We start from the raw sequence: 20,091 nt of genomic DNA on the forward strand, positions 1-20,091 counted from the left end.
TACAATCTAGTCGGGGAGACAGACACTAAAATGGAGGAGATGTGATTTTTCAGGAGGGCCTTAAAGATAGGGAGAGCAGTGATCTTCTGGATGTGAAGGTGGAGGGAGCTGCAGGAAGAAGGGAAGGTGTGAGCTAGGTAACACCATAATTATCTTCTAAAGATAAGGAAATTGAGGCCTAGGGAGAAAAATGGATCTCCCCAGAGACACCCATGTATTTCATGTCAGCTGGCTTTTGAAACTAATTTGAGTCACTGATGCATCTTATAATAATCACAGTATCTGTTAAGCACTTACAGTGTCAAGCACTGTTCTAAGTTCTGGGGTGAGGGACAAGTTAATAAGGTGAGACACAGTCCCTGCCCTACACGAGGCTCACAGTCTAAATAATCTTTTCATCATTGAACGTAAAGATGGCATAGGTTCAGGTGATGCAAAAAAGCTCTCCATTTGGAAATATAGTACATTAATGCTTTTGAGCACAGTGTGAATTAGGAAAGAAAAACAACTTAAGAAAATACATTAAGTCCTAGAAAACATCTCCTACTTCACTACCGCCTCCCCTAAAAACAACTCTCATCACAAAGGAACCTCCATTACCCATCCTAATCCCTGGTCCTTCATCCTCTGATGATCTGGCCCAATGCTGAGATCCAGGTACATTTTATTTCCAAAGAGTCTCCATACGAAGGACCAGGACAGCATAAACTCTTCACCACAAATGTGATTTCAGCCCCGAAAGGGTGAAAGCCTAAATCTATTGAATTCTGGCTAGCTTCTAGTGCCATTCTTCCTTCTAGCATTTTTATTTGATAAGAAATGTTTGTAATTCATAATATGTGATAATACCAATCCACACTTGGGCACTTTTCTTCCCCAGGTATTTTACACATCGGGGTGGAGAACACAGTGGTTTCCTTCGCTAATAGGGGAGAGAGTTGAGATTAGTAACTCCTTATGAAACAAATACTTTTTCCAGAATAGACAATTTTATCAGAGTGGTGAGATTTACCACTCCAATGTTTTGAAAGGGTTTCAATTATATTTAATGGTGGTTACTTGTTATGCTGATGAAGACAAGATTTGACTCCCAAAGTTGTTTAATCTGATCAAAATACTATTGATTGGTATTGAGAGGTGGAGTAGGATGTCTGACATCAGTAGTAGCTGAGAAAAGAAACATCCTTTATTAATTCCCCTTCTCTCACTCAGGGAGGCAAAGGGTAAGAAACAGGTGGGAACAGGGATGAGCGGAGTCTCAAGGCTTCCTAGAAAAAATTTTCAATTCTCTTTACAAAATTGGTTTCTGAGGGCTCCCACTTCCTATATAGGTCTCTCATTCTGTGCCTGTAGATTTCAAAAGCAGGGGGAAGATATGTGCACTGTTGAGAAAATGGATCTGTTGTCTATGGTTTAATTCCATTTTAAAAGAAAGGTAAGAGACCCGTTTGCCCCATGGGACTATCTCCCGGAAAGTCAGAAACTCTAGAAAATAGAATGTTTCAGGAAAACAACCAAAGACCAAAAGTTCTGATTATGTTCTTCCTTAAAAATGTCTCAAAATCACATGCCCTTCTAAGCCTAGTTATATGGTTTGACTGTTGTTATTCCTCGGCTCTATTACCTGACCACTGCCCCTGGGGGAAGCTTTAGATTGGCAGCCTCTGGAGCAGGGGAGGGAGGTGCAATCTCCACTCAGCTCTGCTTCAGTGGCAGAGTCACTGGGCAGACGGAAGGGTCAAACTTAGGAGTCGGAAAGCTCAGAGCAGCACCGGTGTGGGTTTGAGAATATGGCACTTTGCGGCCAGGATCAGTCACTGGGCTGCCTGGAGTCCCCAGCTCTTTCAAGGCCTCAACCAATCAGGGAAGGAACCCTGGGATAATTAAGAGCTCAATAAATCCGACTGGTTGATTGAATTATGACACTGACTCGGCCATTCTCCTGTTTGGTAACTTAATGAAGAGGGTGGGAAAGTCTGACAGTTCCAGATCTTGGACATTTATAGGGGGTTGCCGATGTTGGGTCTCATGGACCCAAGTGCTTCAGGGGATGCACAGAAAAAGGGACTATACAGGAGGCAGAATTGTATCCTGCCTCCTCTCCCTCTGATTCATTCATTCAATAGTATTTATTGAGCACTTAATGTGTGCAGAGCACTGTACTAAGCGCTTGGAAAGTACAATTCAGCAATAGAGACAATCCCTGCCCACACCGGTCTTACAGTCTAGAGGGATAGCCCCCAACATGTCTGTACGTGGCTGGTCGTGGATTGCGATCCTCTCTCTACCTTAAAAAATACAAGTGGCAGCTTTTACTCAGTCAGCAAATTGTATTTATTAAGCACTTACTGTGCGCAGAGCACTGTTCTAAGTACTTGGGAGAGTACAGTATAACAATAAACAGACACATTCCCTGCCCAGCGTGTTCATGGCTTGAAGTTGCCCTGCTCTTCCCTTATTGAGAGGTAGGATATGGCTTCTTGTTGTAGTTGTTAGTAGTATAATTTTTACCATTAAAGGAAGAATTTATGTGCAATATTAATCTGGTATCCCTGTGTGGGGGGGTCTATTTACACATTAAAAAAAATGTGTCAGTTCCCATGCATATATTTCCACACAGCTATGTAACTATGGAGGACCTTCATTATAAAAGTTACATATAGTCCTCATTTCCTATGATTGTTACTTGACCCCATCTGAAGCACAGCTAAGGCTGGATGCTAGTCTACTTTTTTTATGGTATTTGTTAAGCACTTACTGTGTTACAGGCACTGTACTAAGAGTTGGGGTGAAGACAAGTCCTCTAGACTCTAAGCTTGTTATGGGCAGGGAATGTGTCAGCTTATTGTTGTACTGTACTCTCCCAAGCAGTACAGCATTCTGCACGCAGTAAGCACTCAACAAATACAGCTGAATGAATGAATACAGGCTAACCAGGTTGGACATGGTCTCAATTTCCAGTTTACAGATGAGGTAACTGAGGTACGGAGAAGTTAAGTGACTTGCCTGTGGTCACACAGCAGATAAGTGGATGAACCCAGAATGAAAACCCAGGTCCTTTTGACTCCCAGCCCTGTGCTCTTTCCACTAGGCCACACTGGCTCTCTACTTTCATACAACATATTTTCACTGTATGTTCAGTGATCAAGAGAAAGCTGGTAAACAATCACTTTCAGCCTCCAGTATCAGTCTCAGTATATTTTGGTGGGGGACCCCAGAAGGGTCAAACTTGGGAGTCGGAAGGCTCAGAGCAGCACCAGTGTGGGTTTGAGAATATGGCACTTTGCGGCCTGGGTGGGTGACATAAAACCTAAGTTCCACCAGGTGGGAAGGCACAAACTGCAGCATCTAGCTGGTGGGTGTTACAGCACCGATGAAGAGTAAGTGATTTGATTTTGTGGGCTCAAAGGATTTGTCAGCTGCCTCATAAGTATAATTCTGGCTCTTCATATCCCTGCTGCTTCTAATTTAGCAGGACAGGCTCATAATTGAAGCAAATTAACTATTTACACTTGCCACTTCTACCAGGGGAAGAGGACACATCAGCAGGAGAGAATGAGTGGGAAATTAAATTCTTCCCACTTGTGCAGGATCTGCCCTTATATAAACACATTAACAGTAATTTCATGAGGCGTCAAACATCGGAATAAATACTGAGGGATAAAATAATGAGGTGTTGCTATTGAGCTGAACTGTGAGGGCTAATATTCCTAGATATGAATTACGCAGCCTGAAAGAAGGCATATGTTGAACTGCTCAAACAGTTGCCTGGTGAAGGCGATCTCATCATTAACTTCTGGATCCATCTTTCTCTTCTGCTCCAAGGGCTAGTACTTAAATAAACGGACATAAATATTCTTTCTCCCACAAAGGTTGGGGCTCCTTCCCTAGCAGGCCGAACTTGGAAAGAGCATTCCAGTTCACTTTCAGCAGAACGGCATGTTTATTTAGTTCTTTGGGTGCAGTTTTAAAGCCATCTAATGCAATGTAAACAAGAACATTTTGTTTGTAATTTGCTAAATGTATTACAGCCTTACTGTGTCTCCAATTAGAAACTTAAGGTTCATTTAGTACATTTACATCTGGTTCTGATTTAAAATGACTTTTCTTTTTCATGTAAGTGCTGATTTTCCATGACTGAAAGTGACCCAGGTATCCTTGATAGCTGTTTGGACCACAACTGTCTTCATTCCATACGACACCATCTATTTAGCAGACTGATTTATACATGGACAGTGAAACTGGGCTCTGGGTTGAAATGAATGGTTGAAGAGAATTCAGAAATACTAAGATAGAAAGAAGACAACGGGAACCTCATAAAAAACAATGCTGATGATTGCTGGAAACCTAGGGAGACTAATATAGGAGATGTGATATAGCCAAATTTGTATTCTTTCCTCCTTGCAGTTTCCAGTCAGTGAAAAATAAGTAGCTAGACAAACATCACACTGATACTTATTTTTTTATTTTACTTCCTCCATCTGTTGCCTTTTAACAACTTACTGAAATGGCTTAGCCATTGTCTTTCGATCCATTAGCAGTTAAAACCTCCAGTTGGAATCCCGCCCACAATTCTGTTGTCTGATCCAGATTCCACACCACCTTCTAAAGTATTAAAAAGGGGAGTTTTCTACTCAGTGATGTTTTGAGGGAGAATAATTAGCAAGGCGCTATTTGGGTTCCCTGTGATGATTGCCTCGCTTATTTCTCTGAAGGTTCCTTTTGCTTGCCATCTTTATAAAGTATCTTTATGGAAACCAAAGCACACAGTAGTTTCCCACTCACCACGAATTCTGAAAATAAAGACTTGCCACACTGCAGTAACTTCTAAATCTCTTCTACACTCCACCAAGTGGAAGCATGTGCTTTAAGCCCACAACAACTCTATTAGACACTTCCCCTTTGCTGTCATCGACACGCTCAATTGTAATACCCTTAATAAATGCCTTTTCCTAAACAGTATAATTTTCTAAGCCCCCAGTAGGTCATCATTTAATTTTGTCCATTTTTCCCAGTTTGTGTTTATATTTGTAGCTGTTCATAATTGTGGGCTATTAGAGCTACCGGAGTTTTGAACAATTGTGCTCCTGGAAATCCTAGCCTTCTATTTCAACCAGCTGTCTGAACAAAGCCAATGGCATTTAGTTGGGTTGTTTTCTAACAGGCACTTTCTAAAATTTTGGATTTTAACAGCCTGCCTGCCTCTGATTTGCTCCAGCAACGTGCCTTGAAAAATAAATGCCAGTAGAGACGCTTCTATGTGCTTTCCGATTTCAGAATTAAATGAGGGTTGAGTCGAATTAATTTAAGTGTGAGACCCAGATATAGCATTGTGTTGGCACAATATGTCAACATAAAGGGAAAGAACAGTTGGTTATGCGCCACCATCATCCCTGTGCATATTTTGCTGAACTCTTCTGGTATTACAGTGTAAAACCTAAGCACTCACACATTGCTAGTGGCTCTTCCTAGCTGCAGTGGAAGAGCTGCCGTTTATGGAGATGGAGATCTAATGCTCCTTGAAGGATCAATTCTGGTGGGCTTGAGAAGCAGGGTGGCCTAGTGGATACAGCCTGGGCCCGAGAGTCAGAAGGAACTGGGTTCTCATCCCGGCTCCACCACTTGTCTGCTGTGACCTTGGGCAAGTTAGTTCACTTCTCTGGGCCTCAGTTACCTCATCTGTAAACTGGGAATTACGACTGTGAGCCCCATGTGTCCAACTTGATTAACTTTTATCTACCTCAGTGCTTAGAACAGTGCTTGACATATAATTGTAGTATTTGTTAAGCACTTACTATATGCCAGGCACTGAACATAGTAAGCACTTAAAAAAAACATTATTACTATTATTATTATTATAGGATGTGGGTCCTGTTCCTCACATTTTGGCAAAGGGTGGCCACTCTCTTCCCCAAGCTCCCTCCCTCCCGGGAAATCACTATTTCAGCAAGCAGAACAATCTAAGAGCCAAAGGCCAGGCTCAGTGCCGTCATTTAAATGAATAACAACAGGCATGGGCATCTGTATCGTAGAATTGATTTTTCTGTTGCTGCACCTGACCCATCAGTAGGGCTCCTTTTTTCGTAACAAAATCCACAGTGTATTCTTAGAAACTTTTGAAAGAGATAAAATATAAATGGGAGAGAAGTACTTTTTTTCCTTTCTTTGATGTATGAACACCCTGGACTTTGGCATGATTCTGTTTACAGTTCCTAGTCAAAGAAACACCCTTTAATCTTTCATTCCCCAAATGAAGACCCCAGAGCCACTGATGCTGTTGAGATGAATACAGAAATACAGAAATCCAAGGAAAAGGAGTTTACAATGGAACTAGAAATGGATTAACAAAGGGATCAAAAGTGGTGAAAATTAGAACATTCTATACAAAATGGGGTATTTAAGCATTACTGGAAGGCTCTGCCTCCCTTGGCAGCTGAGGGTAGAGTTGTTCATTTTAGTCTTATGCATTTTGAGTTCATTCTGGCAGGATGGTGCTTACACTGATCCCCGCCGCTCCTAAATTTTGCTTGCTGGACTACATCTGATTCTGGCAGGATGCACACAACTGTCCACTGCAACGCTTTGCTAATGAAGGCAATATATACCGTTGGAGAAAGATAATGAGGCATTGCCCTAATTTACGCACAGCCTGATTAACTGTGGCAACATTGCCCTGTAATTCTGGGTTGAAGTTGTCACTCTTTTGGTCCAAACCAGGAAATGGGAAGCTGCGAAGGGGCTTAGGATCCTTCCCGTATCCATCTCCTTGAGTGGTGTTCTGACCTTCTTCAACTCATCTCCTCTGAAACTTACTCTGTTCCTTCCTGAGATTCAAGCACTCTACAAAGCCCATTCTCTCTGGCCACTCCCCCTCCAACCCAGTGGCCAGGTCCCAACTTTCAGTTGCCAACCTGCCCCACTGGTCTGGAGTCATATTTCATTAGGGTTATAAGTGATGAGGGACTCAGAAAGATGGTAGCTACAAAAACTTTGTAAAAAAAAAAAATGCTGCCTTGAGGGAACACTTCAGCAGCCTCTGACAACTCCATGATGTTCCATGGTGGTGGTGTCTACTGAAGAGATTCCTTGAGTATGAAATCTCAAGATTTTCTATTCAAAACGCAGAGGATGGGGGAGGCCAGGGGAGGAAAGTAATGTTAGCAGCTTCTGCATAGTTTAGAGGAGTTTAAAGAATAGGACTTGTAGAGTCTGTTTTGTGAAAACCATTGCCATGGACACTTCCCAACTGGGAGACCCTTCCAGGTTGGAGAAGACCCTTCTAGACCTCTCTAGACTAAGGGCTTCTTGTGGACAGGGAACACATCCACCAACTCGGTTATACCATATTCTCCCGAGCACTTAGTATAGTGCTCTGTACACAGTAACTTCTCAGTACGTATGATTGACTGGTGAATGAAACAGGGCAAGTTTGGGAGTGATGCTTTGCTTGTTGGTAGTAAGTGACCTCAAAATCCTGGGAAAAGGAGGTGTCAGATCTCTACCAGTAGATCAGGCAAGTACAAATATAAATAAGGCATCTTAATTGGGTTGCTCAGATATCCTACTGGATAAATCTGCACCCACTTCAGCATTTTTAAGGCTCCACACTTCCATACCTGTGACACTGCTGTATTGAGTGAGCCAGGGAATCCATGTAAGGTGAAGCTGTAATAGTGAGCTTGCTCAAAGCTTGGAAGTCTACAGCAGAATTTGGCCGTTGAAGAAGTGCCCCAAGGGTTCTCTCAGAAATACCTGCCCAAATGATTCCCCATTTCCAAAAAGGGCTTCAGAAAGATGTCAGGACATGGCTGAGATGCAGAGTGCACAACACTTCCCCAGTTTGATATTCAGAGACCCCAGGGCTAAGCATGGGCAAAAAGACAAGGCGAAGAACATGGTTCCACTTAACAGAACTTGGAAGTATATCAGAGAAGGGTTTGGAGAACACACTCTAGTAGTCTTTGGGGAGGGACTCAGGGAAGAAACTCAAACTTTAAGTTAAATTAGCTGAGAGTAAAAGAGAGTTGTGAAACTTGCGCCTCAGAAGAACGAACGGTTGAGCTGTGTGGATAGTCTTCAAAAGATCCCGCAAGAATCTCTTTAGTCATTTTTGGCAGCTTTGGGGAGGGGAATACAGAACTCCCAATTTTCCTTTAATGTTGGGGTTGTGTTCTTGCAAAACCCTGCATTAAGGAAAAACTCACCATATTCTGTACAAACTCGCTGCCTCCCACTGTACCTAAATAGATTCTTGTTGTGGGAAGAATGTTCCCTAACTCCCTGTTCTCATCTCAAAATGCACACTAGAAGCTGAGTGCAATGGTACCAAAAAGCCTTTACTGAATTACTTCACTGTAAACTGAAACAAGAGCTAGCATGCATACAGTTCTACATCATGTGTACAACTTTGAAGCAGGTGAATACTACAGAATGGTTTTTCTTTGTCGCAGGTTTTGCAAAAATGCAATCCCTGCATTTTAAAACTGGGCATACTATTGATAGTAGCTCTATAAGAGTGTTAAATGAGGTAAAAATAGTCCTACTCTCGAATTCTGGTGTGTCCCATTGGTCTGATTTGGATCTGGTTATTGAGTGATCAATTCAAAACTCCTCCCTGCTCCCCCAAGTCCACAAATCCAAAATGAATTGTTACCCTGTTCTGGGTCATGGCTTACCTGTTTTTGTTCCTCTCCTAAACCATCCCACATTGAAGCTACAATTTTAGAGACTTCACCAAATGTAGCATTTGGGTTTTGGCCTTTGATGGCTGCCTGTGTGTCTCGGAAGAATAACGCATAGGCAGATACAGGCTTCTGGGGTTCATTTGGATCCTTCTTCTTCTTCTTTTTGGGAGTTTTTGGTTTCTTGCCCAAGTCAGAGGCAGGCCGTTTCTCTCCTCCATTTATCTGAAATAAAATCAAAGTAGGGTTTCAGAGGGACAGTTGCCAAGATAAACATCTGTTTTACTTTGAGGCTTGCTCATACACACATACCTACACACATATCAGCCCCATCCCCTTGGATTTCACAAATCAAAATGGCATTTCGGGAATTAACTTTCAGTTCCTAGAAGTTTTGACATGTTAATCTCCAACCATAACAAGGCTTTAAAATGAAAATCAATTTGTTTTTGGAAAATGATGCATTCTCCTGTTTTGGCCTTTCTCTCTGTGGGTCATGTGGCTATTGGGGTGCTGCCTAGGTCTGGATGATCACTGATTTTGTCACATGAACCATTACTGGTATGTGCGGTACTGGTACATGAGCTCCTCCTGGAATTTATTTTTCCTTTGGAGGTTTTGCCCTGTTGGTTGGCATTTAAATCTATAAAAAAAAAACCCTGCTCCGTCAAACTTTTCCCGATCTAAGGTGAAACGGATGAAGCCTGCAGCTGCCCTGGTGGGTGTATCTTGGAATTTATTTAATCTCAGATTTCCTAAACTAATACCATTTCTTTCTGTGTTCAGATCTTTCTTCTCCATTTTTTTTAAACCAGCAGTTACTTCAAGTTATATGCTACTCGGGTCCATTCTCACTAATGTGGCAGAACTTATATTTGGCTCTGACATAAAATTACATTAGGTATCCAATACTCATGTCTATTTTATTTGAAAACTTGAATTATCTTGACAGTAGGGGTTCTTAGGGATTTTAATCTCAATTCAGGGGCCAAGATGTTGCTACCTTCTTTCAGGAGTTTTCAATATTTACGCTACTGGGTAACCTTCATATGCACATTTGGGTGTCTGGAAGTACATCCTCAGAATAATGTTAACATTGAAGTTGCTGCAATGTTAAGCAGACTCGTGATTCCTGGCAAAGAGTTCACTGGGGCGTGGTCAGCAAGAGCTGACCACATACAGTATATGGAGAAGGTATTAAACCAGCCATCAGCTTTTATTAAATTTGTTTTCGCCTATTAGGTTGAACAGAATTTGTGGCAGAGTAAGTGCTTTTTTCCATATTGATACACTTAAGCTACTATTTAAGCCCTTCTCCCTCCTGTCTGTAAATTACTATGTTTCGGTCTCCTACATCTATTACAGCCAAGTGCTTAGTACAATGCTTTGCACATGGTAGGAGCTCAATAAATCTGACTGATTGACAGAATATTCAAACTGGGATGTGGACTGGAGCTTGTAGTCTTAACTGGGGCTGGGCCACTATCTCAGAGAAGAGGGAATCTGTGGACAGTTAACTGAGGAGATAGTCTTGTTGTGTTATGCTTTTTGTATGTTGCCAGATGAGGTACACTCTGTCTCCCCCTAATTTGGGGTTTAAAGCACTTAAGTACCACAAAATGGCTGCATCTGGTGGGGACAAGTAGATTCTTGGAAGAGAAACCCTCGTAAAACAACCTGGTTGGCGCCCAAATCAACTAATGTCAAAGCACCCAACTACTGTTATGAGTACAGCCACGTACTTCTAATCGTACTCTGGGGCCTTCTCCAGGAACCCTGATGTCAGCGCACTGGCCAGTCCGATGTTACTTCTGAGACAGGGGTTGAGGGGTATGTGTGTGGGGGGGTACTCCTGGCTGCTCCCGAGGCTCCTGCTTTTAACTCTAACATGGCCATCGCTAGGCCGGAACCCTAATCTGGCCTATGGGATCACACTCATCCTGCCTGCTGAATTTCAGCAATTCATATTAACATCCAATCTAGCCACCACCTCTGATGCTCTCGCCTGGGATAACCTCACAGAATCCAAGGGAGTTTTTTCTTCTACCTGCTACTCTTTTTGCCATAGCGGGCACAGTCAATATCTGAGAAGCCCAGGAGGAGAGAGTTTCTCTCATGATTCTCTCTGTTATAGGACTGTGACCTAGGTGCATTTATCAGCTGGTAACTGATCAACTTTCAGATTGTGCAATAAATGCAGCACACATTGGTGAAGTACTATTGGGTTAGAAGTTGGCTAATGTGGTGGGTAAGTGGCCATTCATCCTATATTTTAAGTACAGTGCTCTCGTTTAGGGCAATTACATCACATAATGTTAAGCTTATGAAAGAGTCTTGATATCCAAGAGATACTACATCTTCCTTCTCAACTCGATAATCATGTACATGCACCTCTAAATTTTTAAGTCTATTTTCATGTCTTCAACAAATTCTGATAAGTAGCATGGCCTAGTGGCCAGGAAGTCAGAGGATCTGGGTTCTAAGTCCATTCTGTCATTTGCCTACCTTGTGATCTTAGGTAATCCACTGAAGTTCTCTGCTTGTTTACTCACCTGTAAAATGGGGAGTAAGTACTTAGTCTCCCTCCCCCTTAGATCCCCTCTAGGCTGTAAGCCCGATGTGTGTAGGGTTTGTCTATCTTTGTTGCTGAATTGTACTTTCCAAGCGCTTAGTACAGTGTTATACGCACAATAAGCGCTCAATAAATACAACTGAATGAACTGAGTCTGTCGTGTGGGACAGTGACTGTGTTTGATCTGAAGGTTTTGATTCTGCTCCAGGGATTAGCTCAGTGTTTGGCACATAGTAAAGGCTTAAACAAATACCACTGTTATTATTATCATTATTATTATTATTATTATTGTGTGCCGGGCTATTTGAAATGGACCACTTAACCATTTCCTAACCACCATTAAAACAAATTCCCATGTGAGTTGTTCCAACAGCTGTAAAGAACTGGTTGTTTTAAGTCAGCACATGACTTTGAGGCAAACCTCTGACAAATGTCATGGGTAATAGGGAAGACAATCTTGAAAATGGTCAGGATTGTGCTCTAATGATGGCTCTAACCAATTTCACTTTTAAAGCAATCCCATAAAGGAAAACATTTTTACAGAGGGACTGCCCAGTCCCAGGTTCTTTAAACCTGCTAGGCACAGATTTATTCCTCTATCTCCCTAGGGGTGTAGTTAGCTCCTGGTAACACACCTCCTGTCAGGCCTCACTGCTTAATTATAGTGAGGTATTTAACTTATTTATCACAAGAAAATAATCTTCAATTTTAAAAATTCATGTGCTGCATAGCTCAGCCAATACATTTAAAGAAATTGTAGCGCAGGAGACAAAACTATCTTAGAAAGCCAATCACTGATATCTAACTGGCACTGGAGAAGTTAGAAATGTCTATAAGCATATTTAAAAAGAACTGCAACAGTGTCAAAGCCTTTAATGGGGCTAGGAGAGCTGTTTTATGCTCACTATCTTGCAGTAATTGTTGCAGTTTAAAATAGATTTTAATCAAGCACCATCTGCATGATAGGCTGAACAAACACCATAGAACTCTAACTCTTATCGTATAAAGTAAATATTGTAAAATCTCTACGATATAAACAGGGTATGTTTCAGCAGTTCTGTGGTAATCATGTTTCTGTTTGTGAATTTTTTTGCAACTTTAGAGAAAGGAAAGAAGCAACACTTCTACTGTACTATCTAAAATTCCCTCAAGCAAAAATTCAAACATGTGAAAAAAGTCCCTTAATCCACTGTGAAAGACACATATGAAAGCCTACATTGCTTCTGACCTCTTTTCACTGGGGTTGACAATACCTCTTAATCGTTTAATGATTCAGTATAGTGTGAATTATGAAAGAAATGTACACAAGAGTGGACTAGGCTTTTTGAAACCAAATGAAATTGGGGGCACACTCTGTGCCTGATAATTTCCAAGTTACTGAGTAGCAATGATCTTTAGGGGACCTGGAAATGATTCAGTAGGGTTTGGCATGAATCTCCCTTATCTTGGTGGGTCACAGGAAAAAGGGGAACTGAGACAATGATCTGGATCATCCAGGCAAAGGGTTGCATGATGGAGGAAAAATGGAATGTTTTGCTTGAATGATCCAGATTGAATTACTGATTTTGAATTGCCAGCTAGCTGTTTTTTGGCTCATTTTTGAGAGGCGTTGAGAGAGAGAACAAGGCCAAGGCCTGCAAAGTGGGCAAGTTGGACATGAGCCTGAAGGGTCGGGGTAAGACAGATCTGTACTCTGCTTTATCACTGGTTCACTGGGTTATTCTGGGCAATCATTTAGTGTGGACCTCTATTGTGTCTTTTGCAAATTGGGAGGTCACCATATCAAGATAACCTAGTACCTGGCACAGCCTGGCTGCCACACAAGGTTTTGTGAAGTACGAATGTCTGAATATGAAGGCAAGTAAGGCCCGAGTCAGTGATCACTTTTTCTAACCTTTCCTAGAAGAAACTGCATTTAGTGTCAACCCCAAATTGGTTGAGTATCAATGCTTCTAACTCCACGAATCTTGTGTAACTTTTAGGAAGTGGTGAGCAAGCAACCCTTATTTTAGTGTCATTTGCAACAGAGTCTCTCCCATTTATTTGCAGAAGAGCAGATGTGTACTTGAATTTCCACTCTCCACAGGTACCGGTCTTCGGTAGCAAATGTTCGGGGGGGTTGATTAAAACGTAAAGTGGAGAAGGGCCACCAAACCTAGGTTCTTAATCTGTGTAACTCCATGGAATGTGGCCTTTCGTGTGTGTGTGTGTGTGTGTGTGTGTGTGTGTGTGTGTGAGAGAGAGAGAGAGAGAGAGAGAGAGAGAGAGAGAGAGAGAGTTGGTGCTACTACGCAATTCGAATTCAGGACCATTCTAGGACTCTGATTCAAGCCAGGATCTGTTTAAGGGAGAGATGATACCATATGTGCAGGTACTCAGTGCTGGCAGCTTTTTGGGTTTCTAAAGCTACTAGTCCTGAGTGACAAGCCAAAGACAATAAGCTTTGAACGCTCAGGTCCACGTTTCCTCACTCCACATGGCCTTCAGGATACAAGGCCAGAAAAAACAGCTGCTTTATCAGCAAAGGTCACCTACCTTAGGAGTGACCAGAAATGGGTGTAGTTATTAATCAATCAATAAGGAAGAGTATTAGCCTTATACAGTGATTTTTTTTTCCTATTGACAAATCTAGAAACACAACAAGCCTTCCACTTCCAAAATCGACTTATTTCACTGCATTACCCAGTGGAATAAACTGAAGTTGGTTTCTTCAAATGTGGATATAATTGCCTAAGAAGAACACAAAGAGTTCAGCTGGGAAGTTTGCTGGCTGAAGTCTGCTTAGACCAGGGTACCTTCCTTCATTTCACTTGTTGACAAACATTTAATGGGCAGTTTAAATATTTTTCATTTTGACCTGGAGCTGTTCATTACAAAACTCTACTCAGCCCAACACATGAATGGTGGATAATAAAGTCTTCTGGTTTATACTATTTATCATGAGCTGGAATTTCCAAATTTCTTTTGGGTATCTGGGCTGGTGTTTGACTACTGTGGTCATAAGTGGGAGAGAAATTAAAGGATTGCTCCTAGAACTGTGGTAGGAGAGTGGTTTAATTTAGAATAGAAGTATGGTTAAAAACAAACAGGAGGTGGGGAAAATTTAATCCAACTAAAGACAGTTGAGCAAAAAAGATTATGGATATCACATCATTAGAGAGTTATGGTTAATTATATTGGTGCAATTGATACTAATGCTGCATAAAATAAGATTGATTCTTTGAATAATTTTCTCATTTTAAAGACATGGAATTGTGCAAAATTTCAGCAAAGTGGAAAAAAAGTGCATGCGATCACCACAATATTTACTGGCAATAGCCAATACTGTTAAATTAAAGGAAGGTTTCAATCAATATGGCAAATCATTAAGAGTACTTTAGGGTTTTTTTTTTTAGTTTTATTCTTCATGCATTATTTGAGATGTGTACTACTATTAAAAACAGATTTTTCTGAAATAGAATGAATGATATGAAACAGTTGTTTTCAGTTGCATCAAAGCTGCAAAGAGATCATTATTTTGGTGACTCAAACAATCATGAGTAAAAGATCTTGAGCTAACCCCAAATCCAAAGGCAAAAATGAAACAATCAAGTTGATATTTTCCAGTTACCACAAATCTAATATTTCATGCATTCATCAATTGATATACATCTACAAAATTGGGACAAACCCCTTTTAAAGACTGAATAAGCTGGCAGAAAAATTGGTGATTTTGATAGAAAATTATTTTAATTGTTACTACCTTGCAAAACTTTATTAGAATACTAATTTCCTTTTTTTGGGGGGGCAAATGATTCAGTAAGTAAAGGGAGATGAAACACAAAAAAGAGCTCAGTAAATTTACACTCTATAACTCACTGCTGTCTCTGAAGTTGTAACTGAGCTTTAATTAAAATAACAACAACATGGGACTGTCCATCTAAGGTATCATTTCAAAAACGAATCTGAAATTACTTGCTGGAACCACGGAACCATGTTCCGGACTACTCGTATCTGGTTCCAAAGTCACTGGAAAAAAATTCAATTCTTTGACCTTTGTGAGCGTAAGTAGCTTATATGCAAATGAAATTTCCAGATCACTAATGAAGATTTCAACAGAATTATCCACATGTGGCCAATAAGGCAGTTGTTAACTATAATGCATTGTTCAGGACTAGGCAACCGGTAACCAAAAGAAGTTTATTAGGAATTAAAACAGGGATTTGGTGATCAGTGGGCATTTTTGCTTACTGGTGTAAAAAGGAGTACAGTTCCCAAATACTACGTTTGAATGATCAATTTATATGCTTATTTTACTGCATGGGTTTCAGTATGAAAACCTAACATTTAAATTCATATTTTCCCTCCAATATTGAGAATAAATCTCAGATCAACTGCTTTGATGGCTGGGTTGAATTGGATAAGTAATGCTTTCCTTACTCCAACTTTATTTTTATGTTGGCCATATGAACATGGGTGTCTCTTCCAAAAGCTCTTGCTGGTTGCTCTCTAGCATCTCTAAGTTGTAATTTAACTGGGCTATATCCATTTTGAGTGGCAACAGAATGGCTTATTGCTCTCATCTTGGGCTCCTAAAATCATAAAAGCTTTCCAGTTGAGACAGTGAGGCCATTAGAGAAAGTTTTCTTATCTTTGTGGTTGGTACAAGCTTCCACTGAGATGGAGCTCAGTGAAAAGCCAGACAATCCCCGCCGTAGCTTTGTGCTTATTTAAAAATAAGAATACTAATCCTCGCAGGGCACTTTTCATAGTTTAGCATTGATTATTTGCTACATTTTGAATACTTGAAGATTGGTTCTCTTTCCATGACGTAGGTCTGGCATCTTGTGTCCAGTAAACACTCAGTAAATGCAATCAATTGCAGAGTATTTGAGTCAAAGGCCTTTCTAGCTAAAGGCTTTGTCGGACACTGGCAGAGGGAGCAGGGCAGGTAGAGGCTTTATTCGTTTCGGGAATCCTTAGATATCTGCTGTGGCCTCAGTGACCTTTCCTCATTTGCAACGTAGCAATCTGTATGTTGTGCCTGGCAAGGGCCAGGCAGAAAGGTGCCAAAAGATAGCTTTGAGCAACTGACTCATTCAGTAAGTCCTAAAAGTAACCTATTCATACCTTAGAGGTATCATCCCCTTCATCTTCATGGACTGAACTGGATGGTGAAGGAGTCGCAGACTTGCTTCCAGGTGGAGATGGAGAGTTATGGGGAACATTGTTTCCACCCATATTCAAACCAAGCTGAGCACTGAGTTGGGACTGGTTAATGGTCGTCAGCTGACCATGCTGCATCATTCCTGGCTGCCTAATATCTGCAGGCTGAACCCTTGGTCTCATGGCTGCCATCTGAGGATGGGGACTATATTGGGCTCCTTCTGTACTCCGTATATCTTGCATCTAAAAGGAAAGTTGGAAAGGAATAATTTTCCATGAATATGCTGCTAATAAGTTTGCTCCCTTCAGACTCACAAAGCCCTGTTGATCCATGCGTTTCTCCCAGGGTCCAATAATCCTGAGAGTTTAATTCAGCACAAAGGTGTTGTAAATAACCCAAATGATAGAACTGGTGAAGTACATCAACAACAATATATTACACTGCTCACAATCTGGTTAGCTGATTTATTTATTTAATTTTTTTTTCAGAATTAGTGGGAATAAACATGCGTCGCTAATAGCTTTTCCCGGTACTTGTTTCTCTAGGATGATGTTTTCGTGGAAACACTGGACACAATTATGCTGTCGGGGATTACAGCCGATACGGCAATTCATCAAACTTTCTTGTAGTGTGCCAAGCCCCTTGGCGGAGAAGAGGTTTGCAGGAAGTCTGAGAGTTTGTAGTTTTGAAAGGTCTCAAATTTTCAACACTCCAGTCAAGAATAGACTGATTGATTAATTGACTATTGAACTGATTTGATTCAACAGTCATTTCTCAAAATAAAGCTCTGAAGTTGCAAGGTCACCATATTAATCCATTGCGCTATCTGGGTCACCGCTTTTTAGCATTAATGAAACTCACTCTTTTAATTCAAGCAATGAATTCAGTCTTTGCAAGGATTAGAATTAAAAGCATTGGAGGATGAAGCGCTTTACTTATCCAGAGGTCAAATGTACTGTACAGGGCTGTAACAGAGGATTTCATATAATTATCCTCCAGCATATGCAAATTTACCATGATGGAGAACAATCTGTGATAGCCACCAAGACAACTCAGTTTCTAGCTCTGGTGACTTTCTCTTTTATTTTTGGAGCGAGTAGGGAAAATGCTCTGGAGGAAATTTAAGGGTAAAGTGACATTTCAAAACTGAAATTAACACAGTTTTATTAACCAGATTGTCTCAGAAGATTGTCTCACGTGGGTGAGTTAAAAATCTGACAATAATTACCTGCCGACAAATGTCACTATGATATGGAAATACAATAATGGTCCAATTAATTAACATACGCACATTAATTTTTTCCCTTAAAATATTCCTCCATGCTCTTGATGCAATTTTACCTACACTTGCTCTGTGGTATTGTATGTGCTTTACTATCTTTTTGGACTAGAATACATTTTAGGGAATGAGGGAACTTTCTTCCAACATCATGTACTGTTTTGGAAACAGCACAGTGTGTTAGTGGAAGAAACGATTGTGCACATGGTCGCAGACAAGGGTGTGTTCTATGGCCCGAGTTTTCCTTAACGTGGATGTTTTTTCAAGAACGCAACCTCCACATCATAGGAAAACTGGGTGTACTTGGTCATGAGTATCCTGATTTTGGAGGGGTTGTCCTTTCCTGAGATCTGCATTCAAACACATCCCAGTAGTCTGGCCCTGGAAGGAACCATCTTGCTAAAATTGCTGACATCCCTAAAATATGTTTCCTTCCCCCCGCACCCAAGATTTAAAGCTACCTAATTGTCTTACTGTCCTCCTCTATTCCACAACCCGAGCTGCTTCTGAGAAGCAGCGTGGCCTAGAGAAAAGAACACAGACCTGGGCTCTAATCCCCGTTCCACCACTTATTGCTGTGTGACCTTGGGGAAGTCATGTAATTTCTCTGTTTTTTAGTTACCTCATCCATGAAATGGGGGTTCAATACCTACTCTCTCTTCTACTTACACTGTGAGCCCCAGGTGACCTGATTTAATCCCCATCACTTAACACGGTACTTGGCATATGGTAAGTACTTAAGAAATACCACAACTATTATTATATTCTTTCCTTCCAACTTCTGGGAACTCGCCTCTTTCTCTCACCCCAGAATGAACGCTAGTATAAACTGAATTGTAAGACTCTGAAAATAGTGTTGAAATTCAACAGTCTCCAGAAAATGTTCTGCTACTGATCCCTTATCCCAACACTGCCAACTCCAAGCCTAACTCTCCTCCATGTTGGCCAGCATTCGGTGTTTCCATAAATGCTCCCATTGCCATGACAGCCAAAAATAGGATAAAGGGAAAACGTTCACATTTCTTTTAGGTCTTCTGCCTGGTTCTGGATAGATTTCCATTAGGCGTATTCACAGGGCTAAAATAACCGGAAGTGGTAGAAAACTTCTTATGTCCATGAGCCAAATAAAGGCTGACCCTATTGGCTGTAAATGTGTGTATGTATATACACACACAAAATGAGCAACCTGAATGACAGGTACCAAAACTAGGAAGTTATATAATTTCTCACCAGCCAAGAGGCTGAAACAAACCTACATGTGTACAGTCTCCACTGCCATAATGCATGTTTTTAGCTCAAAGGCTGGCAGGGCATTAGGGAACAATTTTCCCCTAATGGGATGTTGGAAGAAACCATTGTGTATATGGCTTTCAAATGGGTGAGTACTATGCTGTTCTCCTTAATGCAGAGTTGTAAGAACAACTCCCATGCTATGGCAGAAGTGTGTGTGTGTGTGTGTGTGTGTGTGTGTGTGTGTGTGTGCGTGCGTGCCTGCACACACACGTGTGCATGTCCAGTCTGTTTTTCTATAATGTGGGAGTTGTACTCTTGAAAACCCTTATATTACAGAAAACTCATGTAATAGTATCTATGCTTGACCTAAGCCAAGCACAGGTGCACAACTGTTTTATCTGACACTGCAGGACATTCGATCCAGACAGGCATGCTCTGTGTGTGGTATAAGAGAAGCAGCGTGGCTCAGTGGAAAGAGCCCGGGCTTAGGAGTCGGAGGTCATGGGCTTTAATCCCAACTCTGCCGCTTATCAGCTGTGTGACTTTGGGCAAGTCACTTCACTTCTCTGGGCCTCAGTTACCTCATCTGTAAAACGGGGATGAAGACTGTGAGCCCCACATGGGACAACCTGATTACCTCGTATCCCCCCAGTGCTTAGAACAGTGCTTTGCACATAGTAAGTGCTTAATAAATACCATCATTATTATTATTACTATGCTTTTGAAGCCTTGAATAGAAGTCTTCAGTTCTTTAACAGACTGCAAAAATTTAACCAGCTTCTCCTGTCACAACAGCCATACTGTTGGTAAAATAAATGAAAGCAACCTTTATTACTCCTGATAAAAAGTGCTATTCACTCTAAACAAGTCGCTAACTGTCAATATATTTATGTACTATTTATGTTGTCTTCCCTTCAAGGGACTCAGAAACAAAGTAAGTTCTTTATATGCAGACACATTTATCTGCAAGTTTCAATTAATCAGTGGGATTTATGGAGCACTCACTGGGTTCAGTGCACAATATTAGGTGGTTGGGAGGGCAAACTAGGTAGTCGACATGACCTCTGCCCTCAAGGAGTCTAGATTCTAGTGGGGATAATAGACATTAAAATAAATTACAGGTAAAGGAAGCCACAGAGTATAAGGGTACGTGTATAAGTGCTGAGGGGGCTGGGATGGG

The 20,091-nt window shown here is 41.1% G+C and overlaps 1 protein-coding gene across 2 annotated transcripts in view; it reads right to left on the bottom strand.

Annotated features, from left to right (window-relative positions):
• Window positions 1-20,091, bottom strand: part of TOX (thymocyte selection associated high mobility group box) — a 403,502-nt gene that overhangs the window by 32,271 nt on the left and 351,140 nt on the right. The window contains exons 5-6 of one of the 2 annotated variants that reach the window (XM_038766697.1): window positions 16,363-16,641; window positions 8,676-8,906 (exon numbers count right to left, since the gene is read on the bottom strand). In XM_038766697.1, coding sequence (XP_038622625.1) covers window positions 8,676-8,906; window positions 16,363-16,641 — 510 coding nt within the window. The remainder of the gene's footprint in view (window positions 1-8,675; window positions 8,907-16,362; window positions 16,642-20,091) is intronic. The other variant, XM_038766698.1, reaches the window with a different exon arrangement.

Source organism: Tachyglossus aculeatus, chromosome 25, assembly GCF_015852505.1.
Source record: "Tachyglossus aculeatus isolate mTacAcu1 chromosome 25, mTacAcu1.pri, whole genome shotgun sequence".
NCBI classification, from domain to species: Eukaryota; Metazoa; Chordata; class Mammalia; order Monotremata; family Tachyglossidae; genus Tachyglossus; species Tachyglossus aculeatus.